The sequence below is a fragment of the Danio aesculapii genome, chromosome 18 (genome assembly GCF_903798145.1).
Source record: "Danio aesculapii chromosome 18, fDanAes4.1, whole genome shotgun sequence".
Taxonomy (NCBI): domain Eukaryota; kingdom Metazoa; phylum Chordata; class Actinopteri; order Cypriniformes; family Danionidae; genus Danio; species Danio aesculapii.
This window is the reverse complement of record NC_079452.1, coordinates 21,108,057-21,133,729: the sequence shown is the minus strand read 5'-3', so window position 1 is coordinate 21,133,729 and position 25,673 is coordinate 21,108,057. Positions and strand designations below refer to the sequence as shown.

Here is a 25,673-nt window from a genome sequence, read left to right as displayed (position 1 = left end):
TTGCAAATCTACCTAAAGATACAACCAATAATTCCGATTAGAGCGATAATGTGGAGATTATTGATCTTGTGTTGAGCCCAATGAGCCTTGCATCTAAAAATAGAGCTAGCGTGTTCCTTTAGTGATATCGCTTCGACTCACGCTGAAAATGGCGGACGTGAATCAACAAACTGAGGATATGATGACGCGCCTGTCAATCAATATTAGTGGGCGGGGGGACTGCTCTCCTACGTAAAGTTGCGGTCGCTTTGAGAACCGCTCCAATTGGTCCACCGTTTTTTATGTTGTTAAATTGGGAAAAAAAGCACTGGGTGTGTTTATATCACCCCAATATGACGCTCTATACACCATACATGCACATATGGCTGTCCAAACAGCTTGAAAAGTAGATATTTTACCATAGGTGCCCTTTAATTATAATTTTCACATTGTTTTAAATGAGCTGAACTTGAATGTAGTGAGCTTCGCAGATCCAGTAATTCCAGTGGAGAAGCTCAAACGTGAGTCTGTTTTGAGCATCAACAGTGAGCCGCCGCACGGAAATGAGGCTGATTTGATGTTCAGGGAGAGGTTTGTTGGTGTTTGCACTCAAGCACAGATAAGCAGTGTCTTTATATCTGTTTACACACAACACAACACAACACACACTGCTGTAGAGACTGACAGACACACACAACCTGGAGAACAATGATTCACAATCTTCAGCAAACCTACAGTAAACCCCTCGAGGTTCAGTGGGTTAATAAGAAAATACTGATCCCTGGTCAGTCTGTACACTGATCTGTGGTCAGTCTGTACACTGACCTGTGGTCAGTCTGAATGGAGATCTGTGGTCAGTCTCTACACTGATCTGTGGCCAGTCTGTACACTGATCTGTGGTCAGTCTTTATACTGATCTGTGGCCAGTCTGTACACTGATCTGTGGTCAGTCTTTATACTGATCTGTGGTCAGTCTTTATACTGATCTGTGGCCAGTCTGTACACTGATCTGTGGTCAGTCTTTATACTGATCTGTGGTCAGTCTGTACACTGATCTGTGGTCAGTCTTTATACTGATCTGTGGCCAGTCTGTACACTGATCTGTGGCCAGTCTTTATACTGATCTGTGGTCAGTCTTTATACTGATCTGTGGCCAGTCTGTACACTGATCTGTGGTCAGTCTTTATACTGATCTGGGGTCAGTCTGTTTACTGATCTGTGGCCAGTCTTTATACTGATCTGCGGTCAGTCTTTATACTGATCTGTGGTCAGTCTGTACACTGATCTGCGGTCAGTCTTTATACTGATCTGGGGTCAGTCTGTTTACTGATCTGTGGCCAGTCTTTATACTGATCTGCGGTCAGTCTTTATACTGATCTGTGGTCAGTCTTTATACTGATCTGCGGTCGGTCTTTATACTGATCTCTGGTCAGTCTTTATACTGATCTGTGGTCGGTCTGTATACTGATCTGCGGTCAGTCTTTATACTGATCTGGGGTCAGTCTGTATACTGATCTGTGGTCAGTCTTTATACTGATCTGTGGTCGGTCTGTATTGTGACCTGCTATCTGTACACTGATCTGTGGTCAGTCTTTATACTGATCTGGGGTCAGTCTACATAATGATCTGTGGTTAGTCTTTATACTGATCTTCGGTCAGTCTTTATACTGATCTGCAGTCAGTCTGTATACTGATCTGTGGTCAGTCTGAATAGAGATCTGTGGTCAGTCTGTATTGTGACCTGCTATCTGTATACTGATCTGTGGTCAGTCTGTACACTTTTCTGCAGTCGGTCTGTACACTGATTGGCAGTCAATTTGTACATTTTTCTGCGGTCAGTCTACACTGATCTGCGTTCAGTCTGTACACTTTTCTGTGGTCAGTCTGTATTGCGATCTGCTATCTGTAAACTGATCTGTGGTCAGTCTGTACACTGATCTGTGGTCAGTCTATTCACTGTTCTCTGCTCAGTCACTATACTGATCTGCCATCAGTTTGTACACTTTTCTGTGGTCGGCCTACACACTGATCTGAGGTTAGTCTATACACTTTTCTGTGATCAGTGTGTATAGTGAGCTCTGGTCAGTCTGTTCACTGATCTGCAGTCAGTCTGTTCACTGATCTGCGGCCTGCACACTGATCTGGGGTCAGTCTGTCTGCCTGTGCTGCCGCTGTTGAGGATTGGTCTTGTCAGTTATGAAGCTCATCAATAGGGTTTTAATGATCATGCATGTGGATTAGAGGGTGACTCCGCCCACACAGAGCATGAGTATAATACAGCAGCTCTGTCACTCCCCCATCAGCTCATTTCACAATCACAGACATGGAGCTGAAGGACTTCTGCCTGAGCGACAACTTCCACTTTCTCAACCACAAGTAAGTCGGATCTCAGATCAGTTTTATGCAACATTCACTATTGCTTTGTGCATTAACTTAGCATGATGATGATTTTAACTTAACGTTTTTCAATAGTAATTACATTTAGTGTGACTTAAAAGTGAAATAAACAATCGCAACTCATTATTTCACTAGAAATGGGTTAAACTGAGTTGTATAGAAAATGTGTTTGCATTAACTTGCTACAGTAAATGTGCCGATGAAGAACATTTTCATTAGTAAAAATTAATTTATGTAGGTTTAACTTCTACAGCTCTTTGATATGACTTAAAATACCAGTAATTACACTTTAGTTCACAGTTTTGAGGTGTTGAAGTGTTTTTGAGGTGCGATATAATGACAAAAGCACTGTTTGAACGTTAAATGTGTCTCCACAAATATGTAAACAATGATTTTATCAGTACAGTAGATTTTTTCTAAAGTTTAAGACAATTCTTTATTATACTTCACTAACCATACACTGTAAAAATGCTGTTATTTAAACTCAAATTGGGTAAAATATGGACAAACCCAAACGTTGGGTTATATTTGGTCCTATACATGTATTTTAAAACCTTAACGCAGTGGGTTGGTTTTGTCAATCCTTTACACAAAATTGGGTTGAAATAACCAAATGTTTTCTTAGTTAAACCACATACATAAAATAAAAATGTTTAATCAATGCTGAAAACAATTAGTTATGACTCTTTTTAGTCTACAATAGTGAAAGAAATCGTTATATGCATGTTTTGTATACATTTATGGTTGTTTTGGCATAACCTATAGTAGCTACACTAGTCAAAAAACCCTGTAAATTGTTTTTCATAAACATATGTTGCTTTACAGGTCAATAATAATGCAGACTTAATTGATTACACCAAGTTTATTAGGCTTGTTACATTAATGTGTATCAAATATAGCTAATTAGCGACTAGCAAAACAATTGAAACCAATTTTGGCTCCTTATTTGTGGGTATAATAAAACTAACACATTAAACATGTCCACCTCTGTCTTAATGAGGTAAATTTAGTTTTACATTCGCACATTTCAACTTTCTCTTTAATAATATAATTTCAGAAAAATCATATTAGCAGTCAAAGACTAACAAAGTACAGCATTGTGTCAATTATTGCTAATGATGTTTTAAGTCATACTTATGCGACTTTAGAAAGTAAGGTGGTAAACTATATAAATATTGTTAATATAGTTTACAAATAACTGTTCCAAAATGAACGAATGTGTTGATATAAAACCAACTTTACCTCAACCTCAGTCTTCTAGATGCATCCACCTCAGACGACCCTCCATCCCCGACTGACGCGCCGCTCAAAGCCGACCCGCTAAGCCCTTCGTTCGGCCTGGAAAGCAGCGCGACCCCCTTCAGTCCCCGGTAGCACATCGGACAGCAGCGGCTACAGTGTGTTCTCCCGGAACCCGTCTTTGAACCCGGACTCCCCGGTGAGCTCCAGCTCCATTTCCAGCAGCAGTGCTCCGGTTCTCTTCCACCCGGCGGGACACCCTGAGCACGGGCTCATTAGCGACTACATCCCGTCCCTGAACCCGGGGCCCAAGCGCCTGTGTCTGGTGTGCGGAGACTTCGCGTCCGGGTATCACTACGGAGTGGCGTCCTGCGAGGCCTGCAAAGCCTTCTTCAAAAGAACCATTCAAGGTAAACATTTAAAAAACAATAATATATTAATACTGAGGTTTTTATATTCGCACAATGATATAATTTCAGTAAAGTATTGTTAGCTAATTCTAAATAGGAAAATCATATTAGCAGCCATTGACTAGCGTTGGCTATCAAAGTAGTAGCTACAACATTGTTAACAGTCAATTAAATATTCAGACCCAATATTGATAGCCTGTTGGGGTTTTATATTCACACAATAATATGATTTCAGAAAAGTGTTGTTTGCAAATTCTAAATAGGGAAATCATATTAGCAGCCAATGACTATCAAAGTAGCCACAACGTTTTTAATAGTCAATTAATAATAGTGCAAATGTTGTTCTGAAGTCATATTTCCACTTGATTTCAGAGCAAATAATTAAAGTAGCGTGGTAAATAATATAGGGTCCATTGTCATTATTAAAAAGTGAATGAATGTGTGAATATAAAACCAATTTTAACTCTACCTCGAGTGCATTAATAACACTCATTATTAATGTTTAGATTCAGCAAACTTATGTTCAGTCTTAAAGGATTAAAGTCTTAAACATCGTCTTAAACATCATTAGACTTAAAAAATTAATAATCTGTCGTCATTTAGGCTACTCACCATTTGCTTGTTTCAAGCCTACATGAGTTTCTTTCTTCTTGTAAACACAGAAGATATTTTGAAGAAAGCTGTAAACCTGTAAACATCCCAGCAGACACACAATGTCATAAGACGTTAATATAAGGTTAGATTTGGGTCACCAGCATCTAAAGACAATGTTATTTTGGCGTCCAATAATGACGTGAAATGGTTGTTTTTAGATTGTGTTAGAAAGTGACTAAAATTCAGCGTCGAGCCAACATCTTAAACCAATGTCATATTAACATCAAATACTGACATTATTTGTCAGGTATGGCAACCAAAATTCAACGTCTGATAGATGTCATTTTGGTAACGTCCACACAGCGTCAAGCTGTTGATTGTATTTAGGTTGCGTTGGAAAGTGATCAAAATCTAAAGTCTGTCCAGCACTGGACATCGGCGTTGGGTTCTGACGTCAACCCGATTTTCATTTCCAAACAAAATGCAGCGTCCCCACGACATTGGGGTACAATTGTTGACAATCTGTTCCTGCTGGGATGGAAGTCAATGGTTACAGGTTTTCATCTTCAGAATATCTTCGTTTGTGTTTGACAGAAAAGTGAAATGATTTGGATCCACTACCTGAGGGTGTAAACAGAGGGTAAATTTGTATTTTTGGGTGAACTATCCCTTTAAAATTAAGTTTCCATTGATCAAACTGTAATTGTTTTAAAATGTATTGTTTCACGTCAACATGTCAGGCTTCAGTTTGCTTCAAAGACAGGGTGTTAAAAAGTAGATGACGGAGTAGATGACACTACTATCATCAAGCTATCACACTTGGAAGCACTTCACAGCCAAACAAATTTTAGATTCCCTCCTCCCAAAAGCAGGTGTAAATTGTCTGTTGTTATTATAGTGGCTACTAAAGTCCTGCAAAATGATATTCAAGCTAAAACCATTTTAATATTATACAAAACACAACTGCTGCCTTGATTTAGTTCATCATTGGTCATGGGAATTATAATAATATTACATAAACCACACACGTTTTTACATATAATAATATTAAATAATAAATATTAAACTAGTAAATAAATAATTAAAATAATATCACAGAAGAATGTGACAGAATATGACAGAAAAAACTAAATGTAAAGTTTGTTAAACTACTATCAAGCTATCAAACATGGAAGCACTTCACAGTCATCCACACAGTAGCGATCTCTGATTTCCCCCCTCAAAACTGATGTATATTGTTTATTGTTGTTTTAATAGTGACTATTAAAGTCCTGCAAAATGATATTCAAGCTAAAATCCCTTTTAATATTATAAAAAAGCTCAACTGCTGCCTTTATTGTTCATTATAGGTCATGGAAATTCAGCTTTTTAATCAGTGAATGGCAGGCAATTTCATATTTAGCTTAAATATTAATAATCAACTCTGTTAATTAGAGTCAGTCTTTTATATGAATCTGCATGGACTTGCTCAAAATTATGGTATTGTATCAGTAAAGCAGGCTAAAGTTGGTTAATAATAATAATAATGTGAGTTTCTGAGGGGTTTCTGGTTCATCTGGAAGCTGCAGTGCTGTTAATGAATGAGTAATCAATAACACACGAGTTAACTAGCTGTCTGCCATTGATTAGTGTGTGAAGACTCAGTGTGCAGCTTCGGTCAAAACACCTCAGAGGAATCCGTCAATACATTTGTTTAGTCTTGGGTTCAGATATTTAGGATAATGCTGTTGGCATAATTCCAGGATAAAATGGAAGGATCTGAGCTTTTAACGTTGTCAATAAAGAATAACTAGTTGCTTGGAAAATATGTTGGGGAAATATTGTTTTTTTATTATTATATACTATATATTTTAAATTATTATATTTATAATGTTTTTTTAATTAAAATAATAATATAAAAAATAATCATATAAAATGTATGTATTTTTATTTAAAGAATATATAAATGGCACTGCTAATATAAAATAATTTGCTTTTAATTTTTTTGTGCTGATCAGAATTTTTAGTTCATGCTAATTTTATATATTAGTTTATTTAGTTTAATGCTTCATAATAAAATGTCATTTCTAAATATAATTTTTATGCAGTTTATGTTCAAAAATGAGTGTTCATAAATGCATTACACACATTTTTACGTACAACAATGTTAAACAAATATAAATAAATATATTAATAAATAAATATTATTAAATAAAATATTAAATAAACAACTATAAAAATATTCTATAAGCTACACACATTTTACATACAATATTAAATAAATATTAAATTATTATAATAATATCACATAAGCTAAACAAGTTTTTACATATATTAAATAAATATTAAATAATTAAATAATTTTACATAAACTACACAAGTTTTTACATTTAATAATATTAAATAAATATAACATTTTTAAATAAATAATTGTAATATATCACATAAGCTATACGTTTTTACATATAATAATATTAAATAGATATAAAATTATTAAATAATTATACTAATGTTACATAAACTACACAAGTTGTTACATTTAATAATATTAAATAGATGTAAAATTATTAAATATTATATTAATGTTACATAAACTACACAAGTTGTTAAATTTTATATTAAATAAATATTAAATTATTCAATAAATAATTATAATATCACATAAGCTACAAAAGTAAATAATATTAAATACATATTAAATTATTGAATTATTATATTAATGTTACATAAGCTACACAAGTTGTTACATTTAATATTAAATAAATATTTTATTATTAAATAAATAATCATAATAATATAATATAAAATACATATTTAATCATTAAATAAATAGTTATAATAATATAAATACATATTTAGTCATAAATAAATAATTATAATAATATAATAATATTAAATACATATTTAATTATTAAATAAATAATTATAATAATATAATAATATTAAATACATATTTAACCATTAAATAAATAATTATAATAATATAATAATATAAAATACATATTTAGTCATTAAATAAATAATTATAATAATATTAAATACATATTTAGTCATCAAATAAACAATTATAATAATATAATAATATAAAATACATATTTAGTCATTAAATAAATAATTATAATAATATAATAATATTAAATACATATTTAGTCATTAAATAAACAATTATAATAATATAATAATATTAAATACATATTTAGTCTTTAAATAAATAATTATAATAATATTAAATACATATTTAATCATTAAATAAATAATTATAATAATATAATAATATTAAATACATATTTAATCCTTAAATAAATAATTATAATAATATTAAATACATATTTAATCATTAAATAAATAATTATAATAATATAATAACATTAAATACATATTTAATCATTAAATAAATAATTATAATAATATAACAATATTAAATACATATTTAATCATTAAATAAATAATTATAATAATATAATAATATTAAATACATATTTAATTATTAAATAAACAATTATAATAATATAATAATATTAAATACATATTTAATCATTAAATAAATAATTATAATATAATAATATTAAATACATATTTAGTCATTAAATAAACAATTATAATAATATAATATTAAATACATATTTAGTCATTAAATAAACAATTATAATAATATAATATTAAATACATATTTAATCATTAAATAAATAATTATAATAATATAATAATATTAAATACATATTTAATTATTAAATAAACAATTATAATAATATAATAATATTAAATACATATTTAGTCATTAAATAAATAATTATAATAATATAATAATATAAAATACATATTTAGTCATTAAATAAACAATTATAATAATATAATATAAAATACATATTTAGTCATTAAATAAACAATTATAATAATATAATATTAAATACATATTTAGTCATTAAATAAACAATTATAATAATATAATATTAAATACATATTTAATCATTAAATAAATAATTATAATAATATAATAATATTAAATACATATTTAATTATTAAATAAACAATTATAATAATATAATAATATTAAATACATATTTAGTCATTAAATAAACAATTATAATAATATAATATTAAATACATATTTAATCATTAAATAAATAATTATAATAATATAATAATATTAAATACATATTTAATTATTAAATAAACAATTATAATAATATAATAATATTAAATACATATTTAATCATTAAATAAATAATTATAATATAATAATATTAAATACATATTTAGTCATTAAATAAATAATTATAATAATATAATAATATTAAGTACATATTTAGTCATTAAATAAACAATTATAATAATATAATATTAAATACATATTTAGTCATTAAATAAACAATTATAATAATATAATAATATTAACTACATATTTAATTATTTATTAAATAATTATATCACATAAGCTACACAATTTTTGTGATGTATTTTTGTAAGTATTGTGAGACCTAATTATCGACTAATGAAAATGTTTGCACCTATTATTTAGATTCAGACAATAAACATGTAATACTTAAATATAAAATCATTCAGTTTTTGTCTTAAGCAGATCTGTGTATGTGTGTTTGTGTGAGCGCGCGTGTGTGTGTGTTAACAACATATCAATATATGGATAAAGAGTTGAATCCCACAATAGTCCCTCAGAGTCTTGTCAAGCGTGGTGTTTTAGAGAGATGTATTGATCAGAGTGGAAATGGAAAAAGCGTGCAGGACTGGCTGTAATGTGTGCTGCAGATCGTCAATAGAGTCGCCTCTGGGAGAAGCCAAACTTTCTTCCTCTCGCCGCCGTCATTATTACATTTAATCAATACGCAGGCTCTGTCTGCACGCCTATGGATTTCTGTGTGAAAGCTCAGCTTGTGGAGCGGGGAAATATTGGACTTTATGTTTGATTAAACAAACGTGGCACAGACTGGAACTCGCTGACCAAAGAGGAAGATTATTATGGGTTATTAATAATATCCGTTACGTCGTTTGATTATTCATCCAAAAATGAAAACTTCTTAAACCGTTTTGAGTTTCTGTATTCTGTTGAACAAAAAACAAGATATTTTGAAGAATGTGGAACGTTTGGCATTGACTTCCATTCCATTTCCTATCATGGGTGTCAGTGGTTTCCAACATTTTTCAAAATATCTTCTTTGGTGTTTACCAGAGATAAAATATCAATGCATACAGGTTTGGAAACACATGAAGGTGAAATTAATTAGTACAGAAGTGATGCTGTAGAAGAATGTAAATGAACAAAATCCAGTTTAATTCTGTGTCTCTGTGTGTATTATATATTTACATTATATATTTTTATTATATTTAAAACATTTGTGGTTTAAAATACACTATATTGAGTTAGCATTCTAATCGTATTTTTTGTATTGTATTTATTTATGTTTTCTCGAATCCGTTTTCGATTACTCGAGCTCACAATGTCATAAGACGTTAATATTAGGTTAGATTTAGGTTGTGATGTCAGGTGACCAAGATTCAATGTCTAGCCAGCGTCTAAGGACAATGTTATCTTCAAAATCAAATTACGTTGATATTAGGTTGATTTTAGGTTGTGTTGGAAAGTGACCAAAATCAAACGTCGAGTCAACATCTTAAACCAGGGGTGTCAAATCCAAACTTGATAGGGGGCGCAGTGAGTGTTGTGAATAAAGTCAGGGGCCGTACATACACATTAAAAAATGTAAATAAATATATTGGAGAAAATAAAAGTGTATTAACAACTGTAACATCTCTTCACTTCATTAAACCACATTATTAAAATAGCAAGGTTTTACATTTCATTTTAATTTGGACCACACGTGTGTCACAGCAGCTTTTATCTCCATCAAAACATGAAGATCTCTAACCAGTATAAGCATAGAACAGTACAGTAGGCTAGCACAGAACAGTAGTCTACTTTAAAAATAATTTCATATACACTGATAATAAAATAAAAAGCCAACAGCTGATATACCACACTGTAACCAGCAACACATGGCTTCTGATATTAGATTATTAAACGTATTCTTTTAGCTTTAAAAAGGCAACCTGATCATGAAATGATCCATGCCAAATGTTGATGCTTACAACTGAACTTGTGGATTTCAGAGGGACAAAATTAAGCAATATATTTATGAGTGGGCTATTATAGAGAAATGGCAGCCTATATATAAAATAAATGGTGAGAAATTGTATTATTTCGATTATTTTGCTTCAAAGGATGCTTATAATATATGGATAAACTCCCACCTTGGTTGAAATTGTCGATATTCTCTGTCCACTGAAGTTGTCCTCTGCCATTATGCTAGTCCCAGAAATACTTTACCTTGTTTACATTAGGACGTTATGCTAACGTCTAAATAAGAGAGCAGGGTGAAGCGCAACAGCACCACCTGCGTCTCAATATTGTAATGGTCCCAGACCTAATATTTAAAGCGAGTGTGGGGCACTTGAACTTCATTACCAAAACTTGTTGTTGGGCCTGAATAAATGTTTTGATGGGTCGCATTTGGCCTGCGGGCCTCATAATTAATACATGTGTCTTAAACCAACATCATATTGACATCAAATACTGATATTTATTCGTCAGGTATGACAACCAAAGTCCAACGTCTGATAGACGTCATAGTGGTAACGTCCACACAACGTCAAGCTGTAAAATCATTAGACATTGCTATTTGGTTGATTTTAGGTTGGACGTTGGACATTGACGTCAACCCGATTTTCATTTCTAAACAAAATGCAACGTCCCCATGACTTTGGAGTACAGCGTCAATCTGACGTCATGTTGAGGTTCTGTGCCTGCTGGGTCTAAATATTAGTTTAAATGAATAATTCCAATTATTTAATTAATTGCTGAATGATTTCCAATTCAAATTCAGACTTGCTTTATTGACGAACATTTTTAATAAATAAAATTCTCACTCATACACTACGGATAATTTAGCTTACCCAATTCACCTGTACCGCATGTCTTTGGACTGTGGGGGAAACCGGAGCACCCGGAGGAAACCCACGCGAACGCAGGGAGAACATGCAAACTCCACACAGAAACGCCATCTGACCCAGCTGAGGCTCGAACCAGCGACCTTCTTGCTGTGAGGCGACAGCACTACCTACTGCGCACTGAATATGTGTGGAATTATAAGGATATGCTGTCTATGCTATTGAAGATGGAGATCTCATTATTTCAAAGTATCTTGAACAGTGTATGGGGGTTTCCCTCTGGATGCTCTGGTTTCCCCCACAAGTCCAAACACATGCGGTACAGGTGAATTGGGTAAGCTAAATTGTCCTTAGTGTATGTGTGTGAATGTGTGTATGGATGTTTCCCAGTGATGGGTTGCAGCTGGAAGGGCATCCGCTGCGTAAAACATATGCTGGATAAGTTGGCGGTTCATGCCGCTGTGGTGACCCCTGATTAATCACTGTAGCTTCACAGCAAGAAGGTCGCTAGTTCGAGTCCTGGCTGGGCCAGTTTGCATTCCTGTTTGGCGTTTGCATGTTCTCCCTGTGTTGGCGTGGTGTTTCCTCCGGGTGCTCCGGTTTCCCCCACAGTCCAAACACATGCGCTATAGGGGAACTGATGAACTAAATTAGCCGTAGTGTATGAGTGTGTGTGTGAATGGGAGAGTGGGTGTTTTCTCAGTACTGACCTGCAGCTGGAAGGGCATCCGCTGTGTAAAACATATGCTGGAATAGTTGGCGGTTCATTCCACTGTGGCGACCCCTGATGAATAAAGGGACTAAGCCGAAGGAAAATAAATGAATCAAATATCTTCTGCATTTTGACTAGAACTATAATATTTACATATTTAGTTCTCTTCATGCGTTGTTTACCTCTGTCGTCCTCATTTGTGAGTTATTTTAGATAAAAGCGTCCGCTGATGCTTAAATGTAAATGTGTTCTACTGTATTAGCAGTGTGTCTGATGCGTGTGTGTGTGTGTGTGTGTGTGTTTTCAGGGAACATCGAGTACAGCTGTCCGGTGGTCAATGACTGTGAAATCACCAAGAGGAGGAGAAAGTCCTGTCAGGCTTGTCGATTTCAGAAGTGTCTGCGGGCCGGCATGATGAGAGAGGGTCAGAAAAACTCAACATTAGCAGCATTATCTGACCTCTGATTGGCTGATTTATTTGTGCTGCATGACTAGATTAGAAATATGCCTGCAGTGGGATAAAAACAAGAGGCTCGAGAGTAAAGATGCTTTTATATTTTCACAGAAGTGTCACAGATTAGCACATATTTTATATATCATAAAAAAGATCTTATTAAGCTAGACAGTATTTGTTAAATATTTACAATAATTAATAAAAAATACCATGGTTTATTGGTTGTTGATGTAAACATGGCCCTTTAAATAATTTTAACAAAGACAAATTTTGAGTTTAAAAATGTAAGCTTGTAAAGAGAACTGATTAATATCTAAAATGTTTTGAAAAGTATTTTTATTTATTTTAATGTTATTTTAAAGCTAAATAATTAAATAATTATTTTAAGCTTAATAATTTTAAATAAATAATACAATCGTGTTTTATATATAACATGCTCGAAATTATTCATATACTGTATATGTTATTCTTATTAGCTTATGATATATATATATATATATATATATATATATATATATATATATATATATATATATGCTTTTTTTTAAGTTAAAAGAAAAAAAGAAAATACTAAATAATATAATTAAATACAATAAATAAATATAAATACAATTAATTATAAAAAATATAGAAGTAATATTTTACATATAGTATGACATGATTTTATTATGAGTTATCATACTTTATAATTAGATTTGTATACATATTCAGAGATTATTATTACAATTTTATATATATATATATATGCTTATAAGAATAATATATACAGTGTATGAATAATTTCGAGCTTGGCTCATATATATATATATATATATGGGGGAAACCGGAGCACCCGGAGGAAACCCACGCGAACGCAGGGAGAACATGCAAACACACACAGAAACATCAACAGACCCAGCCGAGGCTCGAACCAGTGACCTTCTTGATGTGAGGCGACTGCACTACCTACTGCGCCACCCATATATATATAACTCCTATTATGAATTAAGGTTTAAGTTAATTAAAATATTTAAAGTATATTCTGACCATATAAATAGAAATACATTCATATTTTCTGTGTGTAAATTGTTTATTTTCTTTACCCGTTTGTTCAGAGTGTTGTAGTATTCATGTAGTGATGTAATGTGTGTGCGTGTGTGTTCAGGAGTTCGCATGGACCGGGTGCGAGGAGGCCGACAGAAGTACAAGCGGAGAGTGGATTCAACACTGTCTGTGTTCAGCAAAACAGCATACACACTCGCAAACAAGCCCATCCGTGAGTCTCTCAGTACACACACACGCACTGATAACCCTGTTGAACATGCAAACATCACGGTCAGTGTGTTGTGTGTGTTCTGGAGGCTTCTGCTGGTATCAGATGTTCCTGTTGCGTTTAATTGCTGAAGCTTTTAACACAATATGCGGTAACTTGTGAATGAATAATAAGTAGGTTAGCGTATACTCCATTTAACAGTTTTCGTTTTTTAGTCAGATATGCGTTTTTGACTGTTTAGCGCTATTCTTATGAATGAACACTATGTAGGTTAGCGTATACTCCATTCAACCGGTTTCGTTTATTCGTTAGCTATGCGTTTTTGACTGTTTAGCGCTATTCTTATGTATGAATAACGTGTAGGTTAGCGTATACTCCATTCAACCGGTTTCGTTTATTCGTTAGCTATGCGTTTTTGACTGTTTAGCGCTATTCTTATATATGAATAACATGTAGGTTAGTGTATACTCCATTCAACCGGTTTCGTTTATTTGTTAGCTATGCGTTTTTGACTGTTTAGCACTATTCTTGTGAATTAATAATGTGTAGGTCAGTGTATACTCCATTCAACCGGTTTCGTTTATTCGTTAGCCATGCGTTTTTGACTGTTTAGCACTATTCTTGTGAATTAATAATGTGTAGGTCAGTGTATACTCCATTCAACCGGTTTCGTTTATTTGTTAGCTATGCGTTTTTGACTGTTTAGCGCTATTCTTGTGAATGAATAACGTGTAGGTCAGTGTATACTCCATTCAACCGGTTTTGTTTTTTTGTCAGCTATGCATTTTTGACTGTTTAGCGCTTTTTTGTGAATGAACAATGTGTAGGTTAGTGTATACTCCATTCAACCGGTTTTGTTTATTTGTTATTTATGCGTTTTTGACTGTTTAGCGCTATTCTTATGAATGAATAACGTGTAGGTTAGTGTATACTCCATTCAACCGGTTTCGTTTTTTCGTCAGCTATGCGTTTTTGACTGTTTAGCGCTTTTTTGTGAATGAACAATTTGTAGGTTAGTGTATACTCCATTCAACCGGTTTCGTTTATTTGTTAGCTATGCGTTTTTGACTGTTTAGCACTATTCTTGTGAATTAATAATGTGTAGGTCAGTGTATAATCCATTCAACCGGTTTCGTTTATTCGTTAGCTATGCGTTTTTGACTGTTTAGCGCTATTCTTGTGAATGAACAATGTGTAGGTCAGTGTATACTCCATTCAACCGGTTTTGTTTTTTCGTCAGCTATGCATTTTTGACTGTTTAGCGCTTTTTTGTGAATGAACAATGTGTAGGTTAGTGTATACTCCATTCAACCGGTTTCGTTTATTTGTTAGCTATGCGTTTTTGACTGTTTAGCGCTATTCTTATGAATGAATAACGTGTAGGTCAGTGTATACTCCATTCAACCGGTTTCGTTTATTTGTTAGCTATGCGTTTTTGACTTTTAAGCGCTATTCTTGTGAATGAATAATGTGTAGGTTAGTGTATACTCCATTCAACCGGTTTCGTTTATTTGTTAGCTATGCGTTTTTGACTTTTAAGCGCTATTCTTGTGAATGAATAACGTGTAGGTCAGTGTATACTCCATTCAACCGGTTTCGTTTATTCGTTAGCTATGCGTTTTTGACTGTTTAGCGATTATTCTTATGAATGAATAACGTGTAGGTTAGTCTATACTCCATTCAATCGGTTTTTGTTTCTGTCAGCTTTGCGTTTGTAACCGTTTGGCACCATCTAGTGTCTGAATAATGAGCAGGTTAGCGTATGCTCTAATTAGCCGGTTTCGATTCTGTCAGATTTGCATTTAATTAAAGACTTAATAAACTATTACGACTCAGAGCAATGCTTAGTGTGTAATTTCTATGTCTTGAGGCATGTATCCATGTAATAAGCCTGATAACGTACATCCAGGATGGTTGTTTTTACAGAATAAACCCTTCAGTCTTATACAACAGTGCTGCGCTGATATCAGGCTGCCACTAAACCTGTCAGGCTTTATTCTGAGATAACCTCCTGGACTGAGTGTGATTCAGTGTTTGTGCTCTTCAGGGAACAGGCTGATCTGTGAACTGCTGCTGTGTGAAGTGACTCCTCTGCGAGCGGCTCCTGACCCCTCGACCCCAGACAGTGACCTTAAGACCCTCATGACCTTATGTGACCTTCTGAACCGAGAGCTGCTGGTGATGATCGGATGGGCAAAACACATACCAGGTACAGTACAGATGACAGAGCTTGGGTCTGTACCATGAAGCCAGATTAGCAGGCTAAGTTTAGTTTGGCCCAGTTCTGTGTTTTAGGTACCATGAAGCATGCCCGGATCTTGCCAACCACAGAAGGGTGGACTGACAGAAATCCCAGGGGGGCAATTTTTGGGGGTCGGGGTAGGAGATAAGAGTGTGTATAAAGAGTGTATAAAAAAGTAATTAAATGATGGAATAGCAAAAACGTTGTAATAATGTTCTTGCATATTATATTAAGTCAATATAAGCACAGATATTGTTTTAATAAAGAGTTATTTTTTAAATCCAGTTAACATCACTGTCTTCTGCATTGAGACCTCCTCAAACAAATTATATATACATTTAAAATAAAAGCATTGCAACACAAAGACACAACTGGAGTGATATGCTACGATCATTTAAGACGTCTTTTACAGGATTATTAATTTATTTTGACAATCCTATAAGATACAAAATATATGTTTTATAGAATTATGTGTTGTCTTTTAGACCCGACTCGTCTGCCCTCCCTGCCCCGTCATCTCTCCTGTCTGATTTATAGCATGTTTAATCAAAATTAGATCATCATTATATCGTTTAAACTTTAGTTTTGTCGACTTGCAAACTCACTGTGCCGACAGTTACGCAGGTTTCACAATCCATGAGCGCTGCGTATTTTTTCAACGTGCATGTTAACAACCGGGATTCACACGGGGATCAGAGCAGCGTGTCTGCGTCAAGCAGGAGAGAATAACGTCTTCATTGTGGGATTAGCACTTTATACACTGACACACAGGTATAATGTACTTTAATCCTATCTCAAAGCTTTTACTGGTGCACAGCTGATTTTTACTGGGGCATTTGTGTATTTTTAAAGGGACAAAATATTCCTGCATTGCACTTGGACGCAAATATTTATAGATTTTATGAATCGCGTGACTCGCTGTAACAATTCAATTTCAATTCACCTTCATTTCTCTAGCGCTTTTACATTGTAGATTGTAACAGACTGAACTGAAGCCAAGCCTCGCGAGTGAGAGCGCCGTTACTTACAGCCAATCAAGCTGTTTGGTCTTCTGTTATGATTGGTCAGGGTTTTCAACGCTCTTTTCCTTTTTTTTTCAACACAGAGCCCGTCTCACTGCTTTTATCATATTAAAAATTCATACATCTCTGGAAAACATCCACACACACTCATTCACACTCATACACTACGAACAATTCATCTATTGCATGTGTTTGAACTGTGGGGGAAACCGGAGCACCCGGAGGAAACCCACGAGAACGCAGGGAGAACATGCAAACTCCACACAGAAACGCCGACTGACCCAGCCGAGACTCAAACCAGCGACCTTCTTGCTGTGAGGCGACAGCACTACCTACTGCGCCACTGCGCAACGCAAGATTAGTGTAAACTAAACTGAAAATTAACTGGCTAGCCTGCTAATATAGCTTTATGGTACAGGCCTATGCTTTTATTAACTATCACTAGGCCCACATGGAATTTGCGCAAACGCACATCTGCAAATTTCCTCCGATTTTTGCCAATCATTGAGTCGATGTATTTACTTATGTACATATATATATTTATTCAGTTGTAATATTAATGTCAGTATTATTATTGAATAACATGCTAATGTTCATATGATTTATTTATCTACAATAGTCATATTTTCTGTCCTTTTTAGTAGATAAATTATATTAGAGATTTGCTTTATTTACAAAACAAGTGCTTCTAATCAGATTTGCATTGTACGCCATAAATAAATGCTGAAGTTATTTATTTTTTTTATGTTTTTATATATTAAACTCAAAATCAATCTGCAGAAAATCACTAGCAGATTCTGTCCTGACTATCTGGCACTTTTAGAGGTATTATAATTCATTTTAAGTAGTTTATAGTTCACATATTCATATAATTCATCATTTAATTGTCTTAATATATAGTTTTATTGCAGCTGTATGTGTGTGTGTGTGTAATATTTTAATGTGAAACTAATATAAAAACCTTTTAATATGATTACATGATATTATTCTAATAGATTTAATTGTGTTTTCAGTTCAGGATTAAATATATAATGGTAACTTCATTAACACTGATTACGATATAATAGTTTAGGTCATAAATATCTTGACTCGCAGTAAATCTCCAGTGTTTTTCCAGCAAGTACTTCACTGAGGGTTCAATTATTTCAGTATAAATCAATCTAAATTATGTATTCATTTATACATTATACACACTGGGAAATAAAGCGAATAATATTGTAAATAACCGTTTTGCTTCTTAAGAGCTTCAGTGTATGATCCGGAGCCAAGGGGATTGATTTTGGATTTGTTTATGTGTTTGTTTTAATCTCAAAAACCATTGACTTCCATAATACAGCTCACAGGGGACCACAGATTCAGCTGCAAATCTTATTTAAGATCTGTGTGAAATCTAAATTGACAATGTATATTTGTTGTCGGACATTGTTACTCTTTAGGTCAACAATTAATCCATGCAGGTTAATCTATTGACTTTTTTGTTGTTGTTTGTTTTGGTAATCTTCAATCAGGGTGACATGGTGGCTCAGTGGTTAGCACTGTGGCCTCACAGCAAGAAGGTTGCTGGTTCGAGCCTCGGCTGGGCCAGTTGGCATTTCTGTGTGGAGTTTGCATGTTCTCCCCGAGTTCGTGTGGGTTTCCTCCGGGTGCTCCGGTTTCCCACACAGTCCAAACCATACTTCCAAACACTCCTGTTATTCCCGGGAGTCTCCCGTATTTCAGACCAATCTCCAGTTGTTATTTCTCCTGGAAAACTCCCGTAATTTCAAGTTTTTGGTACAATCTATAACACCCCTGGCTCGCCGACTTTGGCATTATATTCGATCGCAGTGGCTGCCCGAAACCCAGTGCACAGTACTGGTACAGATACCTAGACATCCTCACCACTCCGCGACACCCTCCGCAAGGAAAGTCCCCTGGCTCCATTAAAATGCACATATTTATCATGCTAATATTTTGTCTTGATGTGTGTGTAATGAATTGTATCATTATTATTTTATTGACTTGTTTAATGCCTACGCGGTTTTTCTTTTCGCTATGTAGTTTGATTTATTTAACTGAACTGATGGTCCTGTCAGGTTTCTGTGCTCTGTCTCTGCTGGATCAGATGGCTCTCCTTCAGAGCGGCTGGATGGAGACTCTGCTGCTGAACGTGGCCTGGAGATCTCAGGCTTCGGCAGAAGAGCTTCAGTTTGCGGAGAATCTGCGTCTGAACGAGAGTCAGAGTCGAGCGGCTGGACTTCACGATCTCTACACGGCTCTCAGACACCTGACCTGCAGATACCAGCAGATGAGCCTCAAGCAGGAGGAGTTCATCATCCTCAAAGCCATGGCTCTCGCAAACTCAGGTACACTCACGCTCATTTATTTATTCATAAAGCACATTTAACATATATATATACACAGCTGAAGTCAGAATTATTCACATCCTGTATATTTTTCTCCCTAATTCTGTTTAACAGAGAGAAGATTTTTTCAACACATTTCTAATCATAATAGTTTTAATAACTCATTTCTAATAACTGATTTATTTTATCTTTGTCATGATGACAGTAAATAATATTAGACTAGATATTCTTCAAGACACTTCTATACAGCTTAAAGTCACATTTAAAGGCTTAACTAGGTTAATTAGGGTAAAGTTAGGGTAATTAGGCAAGTCATTGTATAACAGTGGTTTGTTCTGGAGACAATGCAAAACTAATATTGCTGAAGGAGCTAATAATATTGACCTTAAAATGGCTTTAAAACATTTTAAAACTGCTTTTATTCTAGCCAAAATAAAACAAATAAAACTTTCTCCAGAAGAAAAAATATTATAGGAAATACTGTGAAAAATTCCTGAATCTGTTCAACATCAATTGGGAAAAAAAGAATAAATATTGCACAGGAGGGTGAATACTTATGCTTTATAATAATTATGCCCTGTTTTTTAGGTCATAAAAGTAATAAAACTGGAAGTAATCTTACAAAAGAATTTAAGATCAAATCAAAAGATCCAAATATTAGTACATCCAAATAATATGTTGGGGGAAAATGTAATAAACAGAAAAAATAAATCAAGAGAACCATGACAATATAACATTGTTGTAATTTAGTTAAATATAAATATATATATATTTATATTTATATATTTATATATTTATTTATTTATTTTTTGCAATAACTTGTTTGAATGTAAATGTATCATTTCATTCCTAGATGTCTATATTCATTAAAAAAAGAACAAATAGAAATTCTTATATAATATATAAACATAGAATTAAATACTTATAATATAATTATATAATAAAACATTTCTATTAACAAATTCAGCGTGTCAGTACTCTTGGCTGTAGTGCATATATGAAGAGTCTGATGTGTTAATTATGTTTAATTCATTTTAATGACAAAAAGTCCAAACAGAAAATATTTACTATATATATATATATATATATATATATATATATATATATACACACACACACAAATATTTTACTATATCATGAATATATATACACAAATATTTAATAAAAACTTATTTTAATAAGTTAATCAGGTTTCAACTATTTTTTATACTTTTTAACTTAATATTTTAGTCAGTTTTAATTGATGTAAGATGAGATGACTAGAAAAGTTCATTCCATTCAACTAAAAAATATAATAGAGCAATAGATTTTTTTTCTTCCGGAGAAACTCTGATTTGCTTTATTTTGGCTAGAATAAAAGCAGTTTTTAATTTGTTTAAAGTCATTTTAAGGTCAATATTATTAGCCCCCTTAAGCAATATTAGTTTTGGATAGTCTCCAGAACAAACCACTGTTATACAATGACCTGCCTAATTACCCTAACTTTACCCTAATTAACCTAGTTAAGCCTTTAAATGTCACTTTAAGCTGAATACTAGTGTCTTGAAAAATATCTAGTCAATTATTCTGTACTGTCATCATGACAAAGATAAAATAAATCAGTTATTAGAGATGAGTTATTAAAACTATTATGATTAGAAATGTGTTGAGGAAAGCTGCTCTCCGTTAAACAGAAATTGGGGGAAATAAACAGGAGGGCTGATAATTCTGCCTTCAACTGTAGTTGTGTTGATGCTAGTACGCAGTTTTATCAGAGACTGCAGTAAACGATGTCTGTTTGGCGTAACAGAAGTGAACTTGACTTCATTGTAGTCCTCATATTCAGTCTCTGTCTCACTGGCCAAGAACAAAACAAAAGCAATCAATAAGGATAGAGCAGCGCAGAGCACAGATCAATAAATCCATCCGCCAAACCATTAGCTCCGTCTCCCAGCATGCATCTGACCGCAGGGCGCTTCAGAGTCAGACAACACAGAGAAGCCATTGTTTTTTTACGCTTCTCTAGTCCATTAGACAGCAACAATGGGTTAAAGTGAACATAACAGAGCATTTACAGGGGTAGTTCACCCAAAAATGACAATTTACTCACGCTTCACTTGATCCAAATGTCTGAACACAAATGTTTTGAAGAAAGCTGGTAACCATTGTCTTCCATTGTATTTGCTTTCCCTATGGAAGTCAATGGTTACAGGTTTTTTTTTTAGCATTCTTCAAAATATCTTCTTTGGTGTTTAACAGAAGACAGAAACTCAGACAGGTTTATAACCACTTGAGAGAGTTTGTTTGTGTTTAACGCCATGTCAGCTTCTATGGTGAGAACATTTTTTAGATTATATTAAAGTTTTACAATTGATTTTGCTAAAAACTCTTTATACTTTCGCCTGGCACCGCGTTGCAGACCTCTACTGAGTGTGCACGCGCACCTCACGAAACAGACGAGGCTTTTATACTTGATGCGTTCACCGTTGTGATATTATGTAAAACGACAGGGGTCGGTCAGAAGAAACCCATGGTAAAATCAGATGGATAAACACAGTAATATAAACGTCATATCATTAATATCCTTCAAGATTTTAACTAATTGTTCTTATAAATTATTTTAATGATTATGAAGATTATTATAACCAGTCGAGATTTTTTAAATCAAACTTTGATGCATCACTTGCTTTAGTTCATATCTCAGAGAGTTTTACCTATTAAAGTTTATTGAAATATGAAAGACAACAGAACATGAGATGCTCTACAAATATACTTTATGGCAGGAATAAAAGCAAAGGAAAAGTAGACTTACTAAAAAATACTGATGAGTTTTTTTAGATTTAGCCCGCTCCACAATTCACTCATGACTGTCTGGCTATTTTGTGTCCTCTACTTATGCTAAAAAGGCAATAATGGTCCAACATGCCTGACCATTATCACCAATAAAGCCTAGAAAAACAGGGCATCAGTATATTGTACACCGATAGGTTCAAATATTCCTTGCCTGTTATCAAAGAAATTATTTGTTACTTCATTTTAGTTTTGTAGCTATTAAATTGTTTTATATTCAAAACTGTAATGCATACAGTTGAAGTCAGAATTATTAGCCCCCCTGTTTAATTTTCCCCAATTTCTGTTTAGTGTAGAGCAGATTTCTTCAACACGTTTCTAATCATAATAGTTTTAATAACTCATTTCTAATAACTGATTTATTTTATCTTTGTCATGATGACAGTAAATAATATTAGACTAGATATTCTTCAAGACACTTCTATACAGCTTAAAGTGACATTTAAAGGCTTCACCAGGTTAATTAGGGTAACTAGGCAGGTTAGTGTAATTAGGCAAGTTATTGTATAACGATGGTTTGTTCTGTAGACTATCGAAAAATATATAGCTTAAAGGTGCTAATAATTCATTCATTCATTTTCTTTTTGGCTTAGTCCCTTTATTAATTCGGGGTCGCCACGGCGGAATGAACCGCCAACTTATCCAGCACGTTTTAATGCATCGGATGCCCTTCCAGCCGCAACCCATCTCTGGGAAAGGGCTAATAATTTTGACCTTAAAATAGTTTCTAAAAAAAATTCAAAACTGCTTTTATTCTAGCCGAAATAAAGCAAATAAGACTTTCTCCAGAAGAGAAAATATTATCAGACATACTGTGAAAATATCCTTGCTCTGTTAAACATCATTTGGGAAATATTTAAAAAAGAAAATAAAATTCAAAGGGGGGCTAATAATTCTGACTTAACCTATGAATGGTGGAAAACATATTCTATAAAACCACACGGGTCTCCACTTTTGCCATGGCATCTCTTTTATTATCTTCAATATATAACTTGATCTTTTATAACTTAATCTAATTAATTCTAAACTTTTAAACGTAAACTTTCCTCCTTTGCCACGGCTGTTGCAACTTCTAGCTAAGAATTATTGGTCATCCCTATACAGGGCCGCAGCGGACATTTTAAAAGTGGGGGGGGGGGACGGCTGTATGAGATCATACGTTCATATAATTATTAATCACCTGTTTCTAAATGGTCTGTCTCTAAAAGTGAGGGGGACACATCCCCCCCGTCCCCACACCCCTGTCCCTATGATCACGCATAGACGTATCATAAAGATATCTGTACAGGCGCACCAAAATCTCTTCAAAGTGATTCATATTCAACTCAGATGAAAGGTAAACTGTTCACTCGAGTCTAAAAATATTTAGCCAAAGCGAACATGCTCAAATACCGTGATGACATCACATTCGCCGCGCACACTCAATCGAACTAGCGAATGCGCCGAGTATATATCAGCCTAAACAGTATTAGGATTAACAGTGTTAAAAAACACTTCAATAAATGAATTGTATAAAATATTCAGTTTATTCTGTCAGATCTTATTCAGTTCGGTCTTTTGAGGTGATTTTTAACAGTTTATCCAAATACAATATTCAAGTTTTTAGTTAAAAATAAATAGAAAGCCAACACAATCCAATAGACCATGCTTTATAGATTAACAAGGTTACTTTTACAAATAGAGAACGTGGGAGGATGTTCATAAGTATTAAAATCATGTGTGAAAATCACCATGGTGTGGCCAATTCGATGAGTAAAACTAATCTCGTCCCACCGGTCTGATAATGTAGACTTGAGAGTGAATAAAAACTGAATAAACTCCCTTTAAAGGGCACCTATTATGCAAAAATCACTTTTGTAAGCAGTTTCAACACAGTTGTGTGGCGATATAGCCAGCTTATAATGATAAAGATTAATTAATTCTATATTTCTATAATCAGACTTGATGTAAACAGTCTGCAGAAACACTTTGATTGACATTCTCCCTTTGTACGTGTCATCAGAGGGGTGGAATAAGCCCCGCCCACTAGTGATTATCCCTCATTAGTATAGAACGTTAATCTTGTTTTTGAATCTGCCACTATGCTGACACACAGGCATTTGTAGCTCCGCCCACTTTTGAAAAGAGCATGATCTCATTTGCATTTAAAGCGACAGTCACCAAAACTCCACAATTAGGATCAAAGCCTAAAAGGGTCAGTTTCAGAGAGCTATACAACATTATCTGTGTGGTATTTCGAGCTGAAACGTCACTACACACTCTAGGACCATCAGAGACTTAATTTATAGACTATAAAAAGATGTATAATCGGTCTCCTTTAAGGCTGATCTGACCTTGCTTTCAGATGCCGAGAACGTGGAGGGAGCAGAAGCGGTGCAGTGTTTTCAGGACGCTCTGCATGAAGCCCTGCAGGAGTTCGAGAGCAGTCAACATCCGTCTGAAGCTCACCGCGCCGGCCGGATGCTGATGACGCTGCCGCTGCTCCGACAGACGGCTAACAGAAGCGTGCGCTGCTTCAGACGCCTGCACACCGACGGACACGTGCCCATGCACAAACTCTTCCTGGAGATGCTGGAGGCCAAGAGCTAGAAGAACAGCACTTACAGTTGAAGGCAGAATTATTAGCCCCCTTGTGGATGTTTGTCCCCCAATTTCTGTTTAAAGGGAAGAAGAACACATTTCTGAACATAATAGTTTTAATAACTCATGATTTGATTATAACTGCAGATCAATGATCAAAACTCCACAATTAGGATCAAAGCCTAAAAGGGTCAGTTTCAGAGAGCTATAAGACATTATCTGTGTGGTATTTTGAGCTGAAACTTCACACACACTCACAGACTTAATTTAAATCGTAAAGGGGCGTAATATATCCGCTTTCAGGGAAATACAGTTGTTGATGTACATTAACTAATATTAACAAGCATGAGATTGGATTTTAATAAAGCATTAGTTAATGTTGATTCGTTATCAGTACATGACCTAATGGAAGCTCGTTGTAAAGTGTGACCGCCTTTTCTTTCAGAATTTATATCAGAACGGAGAGGTCGGGATAAACTCAGGATTGGAAGGAATCAAGCCAAGACTTGTGAGAGTTATAAACTCACAAATTATAATAATAATTAAATATGCACTATTTAGGGCGGGAAACAGAGGAAGAACTTAAAGAGAATCGCTAACTCACGATGGTGTAAAATTAGGCTGCAGTGCTAATAAGGGAAATAACAGTCACAAATGCAAGGAATTAAGATGCAATACA

The 25,673-nt window shown here is 33.9% G+C and overlaps 1 protein-coding gene across 1 annotated transcript; it reads left to right on the top strand.

The window, feature by feature from the left end:
* Positions 1 to 2,302: 2,302 nt before the first annotated feature.
* Positions 2,303 to 25,673, top strand: esrrd (estrogen-related receptor delta). Its single transcript, XM_056477996.1, is given in 8 exon segments — positions 2,303 to 2,355; positions 3,630 to 3,741; positions 3,743 to 4,025; positions 12,578 to 12,694; positions 13,869 to 13,979; positions 16,024 to 16,185; positions 19,316 to 19,585; positions 24,759 to 25,673. Coding segments are annotated over 8 exon segments (1,353 nt in total). The 3' UTR covers positions 25,004 to 25,673.